Genomic DNA, 15486 nt, shown 5'->3' with positions numbered 1-15486 from the left:
TCCTGGTTTAACCAGAACGCCAATAGAGTCGAGGATTGCTGCTTAGTGTTTTGTTATTGGCTAGCGGTCACCTCAAACCCCGCCTTTCTGTCGTACGCCTCGAAGGAAGATGAGTAACCCGCAGCTGGGACTGCTAAATCATGGCAACATTTATGGAACGATTAGCCTTTCTTCAGAAAGTAAGTAATATCGACAGTCGTTATTTTTTTAAAAAGAACACAGAGAAGCCAAAACGAACATGTTAAATGTCACGTAGCGTTGACGTACTTATTTAAATCTATTAGCTTTTGCGAAACCATAGCTTTCTTTTAGCCTGCTAGCTAACAACCTTAACCAACATCTTTTGGCTTTTTACTTTCTGTGTTTCACTGGACGTGTCAGGTTGTTTCGTTAAAACTTAATGCTGCACACTGGTTTAAGGGTCAGTTTGCGGTCAACTGAAGTGGTAAACCACAATTTCGTCTAACTATCCAAGGTGCCCACCCTGATGAAGGCTACAGCAGATGATGAAAACCCCTGTCCTGGCTACCTTTTCCAGGAGATTGGAAGTATCCTTTAGTTGCTTCTGCTGTTGATCTGCAAAAAGTTCCTACTCCTGCTGGCCTCTTTTGCATGTTAGGGCTGTATAAGTAGGCTGTGGCCATGACTTTACATAATCACTGATGGGTACATACCTTGAACATGGCTATGATAGGTTAAAATGATATTTTTCTGTGTGTGAAGTGTGTTATCAGTCAAATGTTTATACCCACTGAACCATGGGAATAATAATTCCTGTATGATGAAGTGTTATAACCTTAATTCTAAGCACACTGTAGAAATCTCCCATGAGTCTTCAGGTTGTGGTCAGTGTTTGTTGGAATACCTCCTGGAGAGGCTACAAGTGGAGTCCTGTCATGTCAAACTGAAGGTGAGAGAATTGCTTTTGCTACTGTTTCTGTCTCTTTAAAGGACCTGTACATTGCTGATTGCAGTTTATGAGTAAGTGTGGGTTCTGTTCTTGCTTCTGGTGTATCAGGTGCTGAAGATCTTTGTCCACCTCTGTGGTCATGGGTCCAACCATTTCCTCACAGAACTCAGAAGGAACTCCACCTTCATCCAGCAAGCATCCGGTTAGACTTTTCTCATTTGTGCTTTCAACTTACATTATTTTGCTGCTGCCATCGTTCATAAATATTCACTCTGGGTAATTTTTATTCGATAAGTTTACAGTGGCCCTCCTGATCCCATCCATGGCACAGCATTATATGAGAAAGTGAGGAATACAGCACAGGTACAACACGGGTTGTTTTGTATTTTCATCTCAATATAGTCAGTTATACAGAAGTGGAAGGTAGCTTGAATAAGAACTTTTTTTTCGTTGTTCATCCATTTACAGGAAGTGGCCCGCTTACTTTTTACAGATGTCATTCCCTCCAAAAACAGCATTTCTTCACTTAATCTTGCCCCACCGACAATGGGTAAGTGCTAACACACATTGATTATGACCATAAACGGCACTCATCTTTAAAAGATGGGCAGGCGGGCGGGCGACGTGGACACCCAAGTTTGTGAAAGTGATAACTCAAAAACGAATTAGAAAGTATAATTTTCCTGATCAAAGATATAAGCTTTAAAGACTTAGGAACCCAAATATATGTACTACATCCTGTATGCCAAACTATTGTACATCACTTTGCTACCAGGTTTGACTTTAGCTCCATGTAATAAACAAGTAATAGAAGAGAATGTGTATCTGTAGATGGGATGAAAGAAGTAGTCATTGAATTGCATTGTGTGTACAATAGTTAATTTGTTTCATTCTATTTAGGTATGGGATCGGCCACTTCCCACAGATCAGGAATGCAGGGTTTTGGATACAGTCCAAGAAAGCAGGGGACAGGTGAGGGAAGCCGAGCTGCACAGTACATACAAATCAAACTTACTGCGTGTGTAAATTTCTGGACCTGTGCCTTCCAGCAGGCAGCGACTCACTTCTGGATAAGATTCAGAAAGCAGCTGAGGTGGTGGCGAGCGCTGTCCTTCCCCCTACTGAGCATCAGGGGATCCGTCTCCATGACAACCATTACCGGGCCGTGGTGGCGCCTTCTGCACCCATAGAAGTGGCCGTGCCAGCGTGTGCCTATAATCTGCCTGCTTGTAGACCGAAAGGTCAGAAATGAAGCTGGCACAATTACGCATTTTATTGAGGCAAGATTGAGAGAAAGTATAAACTGAAGCCTTAGTAGCGAACAGGTGTTTATAAATTAAGGTTTTCCTCATGTGTCTTCACTTCACCAGTGACTAAGTGGTGCCCTGGGCAGGTAGGAGGTGGCTGGGAAGAGACGGACAGTGGCAACAGCTCCTCTCACAACTCCTCTCAGGACATCGCTGCCAATAGCAGGGCGTCGATGGGCAGCAAGTCAGCTGGCACAGGAAGCCAATCGGGGGCCAGCAGAGAGAGCAGTGGGGACCTATCAGATCGGTCAGTGTCAAAAAAGTTTAACCTTTTTAACACATCATGCACTCGAGTCTTTTTTTTTCTTTTTAATGCATTAGCTGAGAGCAGGTACTGGATTTTAAACAGACTTTACCCAATGCCTGTACAGTGACAGTGCATATCTCCTGTTGTGTGACACACGAGAAAAGGAAACCTCAGAAAATTGTTCATGTTTGAAGAGGGTTTTAGTTTGTTAAACCAGCTGTTTTCATTCCAGTGCAGTCACATTCAGGAGCTTGTAGCATAATCTCCAAATGTTCTGTGTGCAGTTTGTATAGTTTAATGTTTACTGGTCACTTAAGAATAAAATTCTTGCCAGGATTGTTAGTTTTTCTATGCAATAAGTCATGTTCCTGAGCATTATAAGCACAAAAAAAACTGTTTTCTTCAAGTTTGTTACTTTCCTCTCATACTTTGTGTGGTTTCCAGGGTGGAGGCCTTGCAGCTAGGGGATTGTGGTCAGGAGATGGCACTCATCAATAAACTGACTGAAGGCTCCAAAGTTTTCCTTTCCAGAGAGGAGAGCCAACACTTCATCAAAGAGTCAGTGCACCAAAATCCCATTGAAAACACAACAGCCTGGGCTGGTTCTTTTCTATGAGCTGGTTTCTCATTTTTAATTAGTTTTTTATTAAACTTCTGATTGTATTCAGTTGCCTTTTTTAATATTATTAATTGAGCTTTTTCATTTTAATATATATATTTATATATTTATTTATTTATTTATTTATTTTTTGCTCCTGCTTTTGTGTTATTTTTATTTAATTCAACTATTCCACTTTAAGTATTTTTTTTATTGGTTGTTTTGGTTTCTGTGATGCAGTTAGGAATTGTGTCACAATTTCAGTCTTTTTTTTTTTTTAAACTCTGTCAGGTGCTCCATTCTTAACTGCGAGGTTGTGGTGGAGTTGCTGTCTTGCAAGCTTCAAGATCCTTCCTACACCATTAAGATGGTAACAATGAGAAGACATTGAAAATCAGAATTCTTTGTTTCACCTTTACTCTGATTATAGTGTCGTTTGTCTACTCTTGCAGCGGGTGCTGTGTGCTGTCGCATCCCTGATGACCTCTGACCTCCTCTCTCTGGAACAAATGTTTGGAGCCACACAGCACAGACTTCGCCAGCTGAGCGAGGGCCCTCCAGGACCGGTGGCAAACAAAGCCACCAAGGTAAACGAAGCAGAGGGAGACAACTTTACTACTTAAGGACAAGTAGTAAACCCAATAATACTTATTTGTGCTTTTTTTTTTTTTTATCTGCGTATCTCCTCTGACTAGATCTTGCGACAGTTTGAGGCTTTGATGGGCGGATCTCTGCATGCTACCAGGCAGGATGCAGTGAACAGCAGCCATCAGGCAACAGTGAATCAGCTTCACACCTCTAGCAGCAATTTACTGCCAACGCACTTGTTTGACAGTTTCAAACTTCAACAGCCGGACACTTCATCTGCAGGCGTCACTCAACCACCAAAGCACCCATCTCCCCCTCCTAGTCAGGATCTGGCTCAGATCCACGAATTAGCAGAAGATCAGGTCCAACCAGTAAGGACAGCCGAGGTGAGACTGCATGCTGAAGATTCAGAGTCTGTTCAAGATAAAAGCACCCTTGCTTCATGTGAACCTCAGAGTAAGCCACACCCCCAGAGCAGACCGTCTCTGTTCAGTGGCATGGAACTGGTGACCAAAGGAAGGCCGCTGTGTAACAGAGAAACATCGTATGAAGAAGTGGAGGACAAAATAGACGACAGGGTAAAGGAGATGGACGCTGTGCGTAAGTCTGATTGTTCAGTGAACTCGTCTATCACCAGTAAAACCAGTGAGGATGCTCCCTCAGTTTGCAGTTCCTCTGCACCTAATTGCAGCCAGTCAGTATCAGCTTTCTCCTTTCTCAACTTTTGATTGCAGGCAACAGTTTAGAGCTGTTCTACTTTAAACCAATGATGTCATCATGCGTTGATCCTTTTGGAAACCTGTTTAATGTTCCAAACCAAGATCCAACCAGTTAAGTTGTAAGTGGATAGCAGATTCTAATTCAGTATTCTTTTCTTATCTGTGTGCCTCTTCAGAAACTGTTTTTAAACAGCAAATTGGGCCAAGAGAGAGATTTGGGACTCATAAATAGAGCCTGCAGATCATATCAGTCTATGGATGGTTTGTCTCATTAAAGACAGGTCTTTGTCTGCTGCAGTGTATTTTAAAAGTATTTAATGACTGAAGTTGTCTTGAATTAGAGGTCTTTACTCTGCCTTACAAAGTCACAAGACAATAACTGCAGAAACCATGAAAAGAGAGATCTTTGTAACATTTATTTTATAAAACCTAACTGTTAAGGGGGATGACTTATGCTGTTTTTCCACCTCCATATCTTTAATCCAAGACTGTAATGTAGCTTTGCATGACATTACAGCGCAAAATTACATTTATTTATATCATACTGGGCCTCAGTGCAGCTCATCAGTTCATCCTCACCGTCAGAAACGAGCTGTCTTTCACTCTTCTGTGCTCATTGCCAGATCTGTGTACCTGAGACGGTCTCATTAGGGATATCTGCTCTCACTGATGTCATACAGAGACGAGAGTAGGAAAAAAATGTTTCGATTAATCTGAAGCCTGAGCTTTTAGTTTACAAGGATTACTTGAACAAATACTGAACTCATTATTTGAAACTTCCACCATCTGTATGAGCAAATAAAAAACATAATGGGTCCCCTTTCTACAGAGTGCAAGGAAAACACAGTCTTGACATGTGTTAAGCATAGGCTGAGGGGGAAAAAGAACTAATGAATAAATACTTCTGTTGAAAAAATTCATGGTTTACCAAAAGGCTTATTCCATATATGGAAGGCTGATCAAATAAAAGTCCAAACCAAAGTCTGAGCGAGGCTAGTCTTCAGCAGCACCAGTTTTAGTTCCTGCGTCATTTGCAAACAGAATGCTCCCACCCTGCTACTTTTCCCTTTTTCCCTAAAAATGACACTTCTGTGAAATCATAATGTTTAAAACAACAGATTTAGGCCTAAATTTAAATCTAATAAAGTATGCAGTTACTGTGTTTTGGCTTTGCGGGGCACACTGGTGGTTGCTTTCTCTCAGGATTTCTTTTATGTAACAACTTCCACCTCTGCAGCACGGCCTGAACCTCTGAGGGGGAGAACCTCTGTTTGAAATTTGCACTACAGTCGCTTTTCTTATGAACCGAAACCTAAAAAAGAGAGTTGTCTTCCATTATTTTTGGTACTAAGCTATTAAGTCATTGTAAATGTTCCAAGTGTAAATTTAGAAATTTATTTATTATGTCTGCTCTGTTGACTAAGATGAGACTTGTAGAGTGCATGATTTAAAAAAAAAAAAAAAAAGGGGGTTATTGGGTTATTGTGTGTGCATAACTAATGTCTTGACTGTTTGATCATATGTAAGCAGTCATAAAGGATTTCTCATTTGAGCAAAGGTTTGCCTTCATTGTTTCACTTACATATTTATTGCAGTGCAATCTAGTTCAAACTACACGCCTAAATCGTAATTCAACGTAATTGTACTATAATGAACGCCACTGATGTGTTTCAGTTCAGTGAACACAAGCCAAGCTGTTCAACATGCAGGACAATAAAGCATGCTGTATTTTTGTCACAGCATTAACCACTACGTAGTCTTGATGTCATTTGTTTTTTTTTATCTGACATGTTTGCACACATCACTTTTGGCAACACTTTATTTCAAATGATTTAGGGAAATTACATATGAATCACTTTTACATTTCATTTTATTCCAAACACAGTGTACTGGTCATATTAAACCACCCATAAACAAGTATGGCTGACAGGCTTATGACACACAGATACACAATGTGGAAAATGTGGAACAAGTAAACACTGGGTTCTAAATTATTTTAAAGAGTCTGTTTTTGTTAGAAGCGCTGGGCCGAGCGGACTGCTGCCTGACCTGCACTTTCCACAGTGCCTTCTTATGGACCTATAATTAGCCAGGGTTTAATCTAAGGTTGGATTTCAGCCAAAATGTCTATGAGGATCTCTGTTCCATCCTCTTTAACCCACTGACCAACCACACCTAGACATTTTAGATTCATTTAGCCAGTGCCTGCAAAAAGTAGCATGCTCTAACTTTATAGCTTTGGTTAGAGAAAACAAATAAAGCCTAAAATATTCTTTAATGGATTGTATTGATCGTGCTCCTTAGGAGTGAATCCATTGGCCTCCATCAACTTACTTCTCCATATGGGATCACAATAACTCCCACTTCTCTGATGGAAACAAGCGACCGACTGTACCAGTCAAGAGTAAACAGAAAGACTTACAGAGTAAAGTGCTTAGCTTTATTTAGTTCTGCAAGCACTTTGGATCATCATCATCACACTTTTCTTGTGATTAGCACCAATGAAAATGTCCACGCATCGACGCACGCATGTAAAGAGAAGGAGACCTCTTCATAAAGTGCACGGGGTGCATGCATACACACACACACACACAAATCCACACGTACACATCGATACTGCACAGAAAACCACAGTGGCTGGGCCATGGAAAGGCGGATGTGCTTATGATCTTGACAAATGGTACATGTTGAGGTGGGGATGAGCCCAGAATCCATAAACCTCCCCAATGGGGTTGCAGCTGTATGCGGTTTTCATAATACGTCTTGTGCTATAGTACGACAACTGAAAGTTATCATACCACGTACATTTCAACCAATAAAAAATACTTTAAGAGTTGTAATTAATAATAATGATGACAAGAACTTTGTAATACCATGATATTTTCAGAGACAGTGAAAATCTCATACTGTTGCAACCCTATTCCCTACACATCATCGCCTTACACCTGATCCCATGGTGTTATTGAGGCTTTCTGGGAGGCACCATCATGCCAGCAGTGTTGACACTGATGGGTGAGGGACAAAATGGTCAGGAGGCAAGGTCGGGCGAGGGCCGGAGGTCACGGTCATGTCGAGCCTGGTCGGCCTCTGGTCTGCAGACTGCTGAAGTGCGCCTCCCTCAGGACTCTGTTGATGTAGTCATATGAGACACTTCTTCCATCACCATGGAAACCGTGCTGCAAGGAGCTGGCAGAGTCTTCGGGCTTTGGGCTGACGGGGTCCTGGGTGATGCAGCTGTTTTGGCTGTGTATGCATGGTCTGGTGGTGGCCACTATTGCTCTCTCTGGACTGCTGATCCCATTGCTGCTGTCACTGCTGGAAGACTGCAAACACAGAACAGAGTTGGAGTCTGAACAGCAGCTTCACAGATGGATGCACAGCCTGTGAATAAAGACGGTCTGAGCTCTTTCTGACAGCAGCGCATTGTATGTGATCCCAAGACACGTGCTCTATCTGCAAAAATGCAGCAAGCTTTACATTATAAGGTAAAAGACGTCAACTTTTATCAGACAATCAGGAGCAAACCCACAATCTATGTGTGTGTCTCACCTCTGAGTCCAAATCTGATACAAGCAGCGAGGGACCCCCTCCTGACCTCTTGGCCTGAGGCCTCAGCTGTTGGTCTTCCTCGCTGTTGCAGCTATGGTGCCTCTTCCTGTACAAAACAGCGATGCAAGGAACAGAGAGATTGTGTGACAGAAATGATGCAGGGAGGGGGAGAGAGATTGGGCGGAGGAAGAGTATCAGAAAGAGAGTACATGAAGAGGAACCAAAAATAGCAACACAGACTGAAGCAGTTACATGAACAGGCATGTGGCACTCGTACTATGAGACCATACAGACTTACACAGCTTTACTGGGGTCTGTATGAAGCTATGAATTGTATGACTAGAACTTGGATGCCTGCAAAATGTGACTTAGTCATAACGTTGAATTACAATGACACAATTCCTCAGTGTATTTTTCCATTTGATGATGATCCTATAATAAATAATTGTGAAAAATTGTGAAAATGTATGTTCTCGTCTTTACCTGCTGTCAGTCAGCATTTCTTCAGTCTTATCGGATGCTTATTTTTGGCAAACAGAAAGGTTGACACTCCTTGTCAGCCGGGTTAAGATGTCTTATTTAAATGCTTTGGCAATGCTGCTCTCTCTCATCTCACTGGGAAGTCCAGGGTGTGTAAAGTGAGCTATCTTCAGCCGGCTGAAGAAGCACCGGTAGCAACAGGAAAGCAAAAAATCTCCGCTCTGCCAGCGTCTCGGCGGGGACACAAATTTAGCCGAACGACTAAAAGCTAACAAGCAAGTTGCTAGGTATTCTCGTTTACGCTGTGAAATCTCGAGAAGCCCCGGTCATGACAGCAAAGGAGCAAGCTAGCCCGCTAGCTGCTACCTGCTACCGTTTGAGTAGCCACTTATCTAGCTAACTTTAGCTGCGCTAACCGAAGTTCTTCCGCTTTCGTATGACGTCTACTTGCCATTAAGCGTGTTGAATAGTTCTCTTTAGTTTGCAACAGTCCGCTACGAGAAACCAGACCGGCAAGTTTACTATAAATCCGATTTTAATGTCTGCACTACAATACGTGATACTCCGAAGTCTTTTGGAGGACAATCGCAACAGCGAGCTTTCTTTTTTCTTTAGCTCCGCCCCTCTGTTTACATGACGTACATAAATATAACTTCCGGTGTGAACAAATAGAAGTGTCGGTTAAGGTATTTTCTCTTTATTGTATCCTTTCCCATGGATCCATTTGCCTTATTTGTACTTTTAAGTGTCTTTTATTGTGTATCGAACAAAAGTGCAAAAACACGTTTGCTAACTATTCTTTAGAAAATATCATGTAGCATTAAGCTAGCTAGTGAGTTTATATTTACTGTAATGTAATGTAGCTGCTATTAATATTCATGTGTGATAAAGGTCTTCCAGTCTCCCATTTAGCTGCTGACAGAACTGGACTGACCTGATATAGTTAGCCTACAATTAGTGCATAAGTATTTAGCTTTTATATTCAAGGGGTTTGACAAAAGAGTTAGAATAACTGTTCAGGAAGTACAGCCATTTTACACACAGTACCTCCCTTCAGAGAATCCGGACCGTAATTGACTGACAAACAATTGTTTTGGCCAGGTGCAGTCACTTCCCTTTAATTTTAGTTTAGCTTACTCTGATCTCTTGGTGACTTAATGTTTATCACAAAACACTAGAGTGGATCAGTCCTCCTATCTAACTCTCGGCAAGAAGCAAATACATTTACAAATACATTTCTCAAAATGTCAAACTTTTCCTTGCCACATGCATCCAAAGAGGGCAAGACATCCATGTAAAGGAATAAAAAGAATCAATTTATGTGATAGGAAAACAGAGTCTTGTCTGCAGGGTAATCAAGTTAATGCAATGCATTTCTCCTGCAGATGAAGGTGATCCAGTACACTCCAGAGAAACTCCAAACAGCTTTGGTCTCCAATTCTGAGTATTTAACTAAGGTTTACAGTAAGTACACAAAAGAAGAAAAGCGCCTTCTGGAGGAAGGATTCCACGCAGGGCAGCCGGGTTCCCTTTTCCAACTCATCACCGTGCACTCTGACTCTGACTGGATCCTTGCTCACCCCGAGGAGCCTGAAGACTTTGAGGCCTTCTACAGAAAGCCTTATCGCAAGACCCCAAATGAAAGCCAGAGTACTATTTATATTCAAACCATAGGTGTGCATATTTGCATATTGTGTACTTAGAATCTCTATTTCTCTCAGTTCTAGCGGAGTATGTGTGGGTAGTTGTGAAATGTTTCTCACAGGATTCAGTAGCTTTCAGTTGATACCCTTAGCAGTGGACATAGAGAGCATGAGAAGAAAAAATGAGAAAGAAAAAACTATAGTCAGTTCATTTGGGGCATTACAAATGGGTAAAGTATGTCTAGTGTGTGGAACAAAAGGGTGTGTCCTCAAAATTCAGCATGCAACTTGGTTGCTTAGGCTTAATTCTGCACTTCGTTTGTTGTAGGTTCTTTTGGAGAAGTTGCTGCCCAGACAGACCAGTATGTGGAGTGGCTGCGAGATTACTGCCAAGCCTTCTTCTATGGGCTTTCTGTGAAGTTGCTTCCAGCAGTTGCAGTGTCTGAAACAAAGTGCTCTTTCAGGGTCAACAGTAACTCTTACAACCTTCAAATTCTCACTGGTAATGACTTTTTTTAAAAACCTACATTTAACAATTTTCCGTATCAGTTAGTGACTTTGGACATTTTCCTTGCAGTGTCAATCTGGGTTGGTGCAACTTTCTTACTGTTTTTCTCTTTAAATTAAGGCGATCTGCTACAATTTCTGAAGAAGAGGAAACCAAAAGACGCTTTTTGTATTGTTGGAATCACAATGATTGACCTCTACCCCAAAGATTCATGGAACTTTGTCTTTGGACAAGCTTCTCTGACAGAGGGTGAGGTTTCTAAAAGCAAAGCACTAGGTTATTCAAACACAAATCCATCCTGATGCAATTTGTTCCATGAGCATTGGGGAGGAGATGCTTACTTTTTTGTGTGATGTATTGTGACTGAGTAGCCACTAGATAGTGCTAAAGTGAAATACATTAGAGGGGAGATAGCTTCCTGTGCTCTAATTCTTCCTAAATGTGTACAGGAATGGGCGTTTTCAGTTTTGCCAGATATGATGACAACTTCTATAAGAGAAGTTATGCTGGGAGGCTGAAGAAGCATCTTCAGCCAAGGCAGGAGGATTATTCTGTGTTTGACGGATATTACACTCCACCGATCACCAGCACTCTGCTGCTTCGATCCTGCAAGGTTACTAAGAAAACCCTCAGTTTACTTAATGTATTTAGTTATTGTTGGTTTGCCAGTGGTCATGATCTGCCCACTTGTATCAACAATTCTTATCAAAGCACTCATTTCCGTAGACCCTTGTAAACCTTCACTCTTGTGTCTGTTTTCAGTCTTCATTGTAACTTTAATGTTTCTGCTCCAGACCATGACTCACGAGATCGGCCACATGTTTGGAATCTCACATTGCCAGTGGTTGAGCTGTGTCATGCAAGGCTCCAACCACCTCGATGAGTCTGATCGAAGGCCCTTGGACTTTTGTCCCATCTGCCTTCGCAAACTGCAGTTCGCAATCGGCTTCAATATAGCTGAAAGATACAAGGTAATGACACATTTTTTTGCTGAAGACAAGGAGATAATTACAATATTAATCCCTTTACTCTCTTTACTGTTTGGTTATTAAATAAATACAACACCAGCAAGACATTAATTGGAAGGAGTTTATCAGGTCATTGTTATTCTAACAAAGATATAGTCTTTGTATACTCTGTGCTGGAATAGTGAGAGTTCATCTGGGTACTTATTTGATGTGGGGTCATGGGTTAAAAAATATTGATTATTTCAGATTTCTAGCAAAATCTATGCGCTGCACTGTGTCCTCAGCCTATCTGACATGCTTGAGTTCACAGTGGGCCCTTAAATCAGACTGAATTTTGACCCCAGTGTGCTGAGCAAGTAGATAGTAAAAAACATATTTCACACAGGCTGCTTCCCAGTGACGGCTTGATTTTTAGCTCTGCATTTTTTTCTCATACTTTATTTTGTTTTCCACGTTTTGCGGAAATGTCATCACACTGCACTTATTTGTTGTTTATGAAGCATCTGGTAACAGTGACTGTCAAAGCAAGAATGTAAGCATCTCCCACACAGTATTGAAAATGCATATAAAAAAATGAAAAATGGAAAGATACACAGAAATACATAAAATAAAAAGATGAAAAATTAATAATAATAATTATTATTATAAAAAAACATCAGTTTACCTTTTTTTATTTTTCTTTCTTTCTTTCTTTTTTTTACTGTTTAACAGGCCTTACTTCACTGGATGGACGAGGATCAGACTCAAACATCAGTGAAGGCATCAGCCAGTCATACCGATCCTCACTTTACAAAACCCACCGAAGCGTTTCATGCATCCAAACTTTGGGTTTGCAGGTGTTTGGAAATAATGGAAAAGGATCAATAATAGTTCTAAAAGAAATTTTGGATAATGGAAACGAATAGATGTCAAAAATGTGTCCATCTATTTTCTTGATCACGCAGCTAATGGACTGTTTTCTTTCTTTAATCTCACACTTTTCAACTCTGCTTGAGCACTTTATAAATTGCATTCATCCACTCAATCATACAAGCACTTTTTATGATCCCCCAAATTTTTATATCTTCATTCTTCAGGTCTAACACTACTGGAGTAATGGAAAGCCGCTCTTCCTCCATCACTTGGTGTTTTGATGAAGGTGGCTGAGAGTGCTTTCTTACACATCCGTCCAATTTTTTTCTGTTCTTAACATGTGTGTTGCTGTTTGATTTTCGAAGTAGATTCTATGTATACAGAGTCTAAGTATTGGCTAGCCACTGTAAAATGTCTACTGAACTGTGCTGATTAAAACCCAAAACCATATGTAATGGGCATCTTGCGTGGTTGAGTGGGTCATCTACTGATCAGAAGGTCAGTGGTTTAATTCTGAGCTCCTTCAATCTGAAAAATATTGCCCCCAGTGCACTGTGATGGTTAGAAAGCAGTTAAAATCATAGACTAAAGCACTAAACAAGTCTATTTTACTTAATGACATGATGATAGCACTTTAGAAACGTGTGTTTCCACAATGTATATTCAATTAAACATGTAGTATGCCTATAAGATTTATCATATCCTGTTAGCATTTATAGGTTTACAGGTTTTGGAAGACTAACTCAGCAATTTAATTTTCTGTCAGTGTATCTGTGAATGAACATGTTGTCAGTTTGTCTCCTGGGTTTTAGAGAATAAACCACGTTCACCTGTCTGTTTCACAGTGTTGCTTTATTATGAACAAACACATTTTTGATACAAAAAATTGTTTGCGGGTTGACATCCCGTATTAAATAGCAGTGCACCGTTAACTTAGTGACAGTTTGATTTGATCGCAAATAAGACACATATAATCAAATACTCCTGAGCTTCAGGTATTTCCTATAACAAGTGTAACAAAGATCTGTGTAACTGATTGTTCTTGCTGCTACATTAGCATTACATTTTGTCTATCGTTATTGTCCTGATCACTGAGGTAATTATTGAGCGTCAGTGTTAAAGTCTCCTGTCCAACTAAGACACCTCGATTAACACTTAATCACTCTGAGTATACCCTTTGTCACTGCCATCCATTAAATGCAAGACTAAATGAAGCTTCTTCAAAGATAATTTAAAGGTACTCATTGTAGCAATACTGACACTGTTAAAAAACACTGTTTGGTATGTCAGGTAATTAAGGCACGATTATCACTTAGATACTGTGGTCTAAAAATTATTGAGATTGCTCTCAGAAACCAGGCCTACAAAGGCAGATCTTAAGCACTTAGTAAACGTCTTTCTCTTCAGTGTATTCATGCTGTTACAGTTTATCAGCATTAGCCTTTAACTACCATTCTATGGCTTGAACCCTTTATTACTCTCATTTTACATCAGCTTAAAAGGTAAAACACCCTCTACATCACTTAGTGTCAAAGTCAGAGAAATCATTTGGATCTCTAGTTCTCCTCAGTTTGCTCTTCACTCTCCTCCTTGTGGGCTGCATTGCTTTCAGAGCGTCTTCTCCTCATACAGGAAAATCCTCTCTTAGCAGGCTTCACCAAACCCAGGAACAAAGCACTCAGAGCCATGCCAGCTGCACAGGAGTAGAAGGCTGATCCATAGTTATGGGTCATGTCCACCAGCATGCCTGAGGAGCAAAGGAGAATAGAGGTAAAAGTAAGAACTAAAAAGCCAGCTTGTCAAAAGGTCTATGTACTCATCTTAAACAAAGGCTGGAAGCAATTGTATTGTGTCTTGTCATGCTCTCCAGGGACTGAATCAAATATCCTGATCTGGATGATCCAGCCACACTTCAGACTTTAGGTGTGTGTGTATTTTGCAAGATTATGATTTGTAACTACAACTATAAGATTCCCATAAATCCCATAGGTGAACATGTGTGTTCTTCACTACTAAAATATATATTGTTTTAAGATATAGTATTATCTATAGTAAAGTTGATCCTGGAGGTTATCTCCAGTAAATATGGCATTCCTCAGTACCTCCAAGTGGTGGTCCTGCCAGCCCAGCAAAGCTCTGGATGAAAACGTAGACGCCAGCAGCTGAAGTCATCCTCTCTATCCCCACCACATCATCCTCAGCCAGCAGAGGGATGTGGGTGCACACCACAGTTCCCAAGAAGAACCCATAGAGAGCACAGCACACGGCTAGGCCGTAAAACTCTGTGACCAAAGTAAATCCCACCAGCACCACAGTCAGTGTAATCACACATGCTAAAAGCACCAAAAGCTTCTTCTTCCTAAACTGCCTCCGTGTGAGGATCCATCCGATAGAGAATCGGCCTAGGATTTCAGCCACGGCTATGGTGGAGAGCATGTAGGTCGCGTGGTCCTTTTCGACTCCTCGACTCTCACTCAGCTGGATGATGTAGAGCTGTGGAGCGAAAAAGCCCAGAGTGGCAAACAGTCCAAAGAGAGAATAGAAAATGAAGCTGCACTCTTTGAGGATGGAGAAGTCCAAGAGTTTGGAATTGTTTTCAGATAACTTTTTGTCAGCTGCATTGTTTAGTTCCTCTTTCATCGCTTGTTTTTCTGCATCTCTGCTTGTTTTTTCCTCTTTTTCAGATGTTTTTATTTCTTCCTTGCTTTCTTCCAATTGTTCCCGTTCAATCTCCACCTTTGCTTCTTTGTGAGGTAAAGCTGTCTCCTGTTGCTTGCCGCTGTCAGTGTAATTTAGAGACGGAACACCAGAGTCTGCAGTGCTCACAGAGCCTGTAGTTAGCTCATTAGTCAAACTGCAGAAGGTATTTTGATCAGAGAATGCCTTATTTGTCACAGAGACCCCTGAAGTTGTGCCCTCTGTATAGTCATTATGTGTGCTCAGATCTTTTAAGGTTAAGGTGTCAGCCTCTGGTTTCAGCGTCTCACTGGGTTTAATAATTATCGGCCGAAGCAGTGCGCCACAGATGATGATGACGCTTTGCAAAGCTCCTAATACTGCCATGGTATTTCTCCAGCCAATATGGTCCCTTAATGCTGCAAAGGCTAAGAGGGAAGA

The 15486-nt window shown here is 41.0% G+C and overlaps 4 protein-coding genes across 10 annotated transcripts in view; 2 read left to right on the top strand and 2 right to left on the bottom strand.

Moving 5' to 3' along the window:
• Positions 1-26: 26 nt before the first annotated feature.
• tepsin (TEPSIN adaptor related protein complex 4 accessory protein) lies at positions 27-6121 on the top strand. 3 transcript variants are annotated; one of them, XM_031739626.2, is made up of 13 exons: positions 27-179; positions 476-548; positions 819-910; positions 1019-1112; positions 1206-1273; positions 1379-1460; positions 1811-1882; positions 1963-2151; positions 2281-2464; positions 2909-3022; positions 3354-3432; positions 3515-3649; positions 3758-6121. In XM_031739626.2, exons 1-13 carry the CDS (start codon positions 141-143, stop codon positions 4376-4378), a joined length of 1842 nt encoding a protein of 613 aa, XP_031595486.1. In that variant the 5' UTR covers positions 27-140; the 3' UTR covers positions 4379-6121. The 3 variants fall into 3 exon arrangements, with proteins under 3 accessions (XP_031595486.1, XP_031595485.1, XP_039472070.1); XM_031739625.2 differs by having other exon boundaries at positions 1960-2151; XM_039616136.1 differs by having other exon boundaries at positions 421-548; positions 1960-2151.
• Positions 6122-6792: 671 nt separating this feature from the next.
• On the bottom strand, positions 6793-9006 carry si:dkey-21c1.1 (protein FAM104A-like). Its single transcript, XM_031739623.2, has 3 exons — positions 8402-9006; positions 7919-8024; positions 6793-7692 (listed from the first exon to the last, which is right to left on the bottom strand). The coding sequence occupies exons 1-3, from the start codon at positions 8416-8418 to the stop codon at positions 7435-7437; spliced, it is 381 nt and encodes a 126-aa protein (XP_031595483.1). The 5' UTR covers positions 8419-9006; the 3' UTR covers positions 6793-7434.
• LOC116320122 (archaemetzincin-2) lies at positions 8946-13209 on the top strand. 3 transcript variants are annotated; one of them, XM_031739644.2, is made up of 7 exons: positions 8946-9084; positions 9784-10072; positions 10370-10543; positions 10670-10798; positions 10999-11162; positions 11344-11520; positions 12229-13209. In XM_031739644.2, exons 2-7 carry the CDS (start codon positions 9784-9786, stop codon positions 12382-12384), a joined length of 1089 nt encoding a protein of 362 aa, XP_031595504.1. In that variant the 5' UTR covers positions 8946-9084; the 3' UTR covers positions 12385-13209. The 3 variants fall into 3 exon arrangements, with proteins under 3 accessions (XP_031595504.1, XP_039472078.1, XP_039472077.1); XM_039616144.1 differs by lacking the exon at positions 8946-9084 and adding an exon at positions 9131-9499; XM_039616143.1 differs by lacking the exon at positions 8946-9084 and adding an exon at positions 9536-9692.
• LOC116320119 (monocarboxylate transporter 7) overlaps positions 13203-15486 on the bottom strand; it is a 10842-nt gene continuing 8558 nt past the window's right edge. For all 3 annotated transcript variants that reach the window (XM_039616137.1, XM_039616138.1, XM_031739638.2), the window contains exons 5-6: positions 14472-15473; positions 13203-14116 (exon numbers count right to left, since the gene is read on the bottom strand). In XM_039616137.1, the coding sequence (XP_039472071.1) occupies positions 13926-14116; positions 14472-15473 (1193 nt within the window). In that variant the 3' untranslated portion in view covers positions 13203-13925. The remainder of the gene's footprint in view (positions 14117-14471; positions 15474-15486) is intronic.

Source organism: Oreochromis aureus, linkage group 8, assembly GCF_013358895.1.
Source record: "Oreochromis aureus strain Israel breed Guangdong linkage group 8, ZZ_aureus, whole genome shotgun sequence".
NCBI classification, from domain to species: Eukaryota; Metazoa; Chordata; class Actinopteri; order Cichliformes; family Cichlidae; genus Oreochromis; species Oreochromis aureus.
This window is presented reverse-complemented; position numbering and strand designations above follow the sequence as displayed.

Bases quoted from the DNA above. Each gene is read 5' to 3' on its own strand.
- tepsin (XM_031739625.2), top strand. From the start codon at position 141: ATGGCAACATTTATGGAACGATTAGCCTTTCTTCAGAAA. The intron at 549-818 runs GTATCCTTTAGT...AGCACACTGTAG, and splicing joins CCTTTTCCAGGAGATTGGAA to AAATCTCCCATGAGTCTTCA. The intron at 1,461-1,810 runs GTAAGTGCTAAC...CATTCTATTTAG, and splicing joins TCTTGCCCCACCGACAATGG to GTATGGGATCGGCCACTTCC.
- si:dkey-21c1.1 (XM_031739623.2), bottom strand. The intron at 7,693-7,918 runs GTGAGACACACA...CTGTGTTTGCAG, and splicing joins TATCAGATTTGGACTCAGAG to TCTTCCAGCAGTGACAGCAG.
- LOC116320122 (XM_031739644.2), top strand. From the start codon at position 9,784: ATGAAGGTGATCCAGTACACTCCAGAGAAACTCCAAACAGCTTTGGTC. The intron at 10,544-10,669 runs GTAATGACTTTT...CTTTAAATTAAG, and splicing joins CAACCTTCAAATTCTCACTG to GCGATCTGCTACAATTTCTG. The intron at 11,163-11,343 runs GTTACTAAGAAA...TTTCTGCTCCAG, and splicing joins TGCTGCTTCGATCCTGCAAG to ACCATGACTCACGAGATCGG.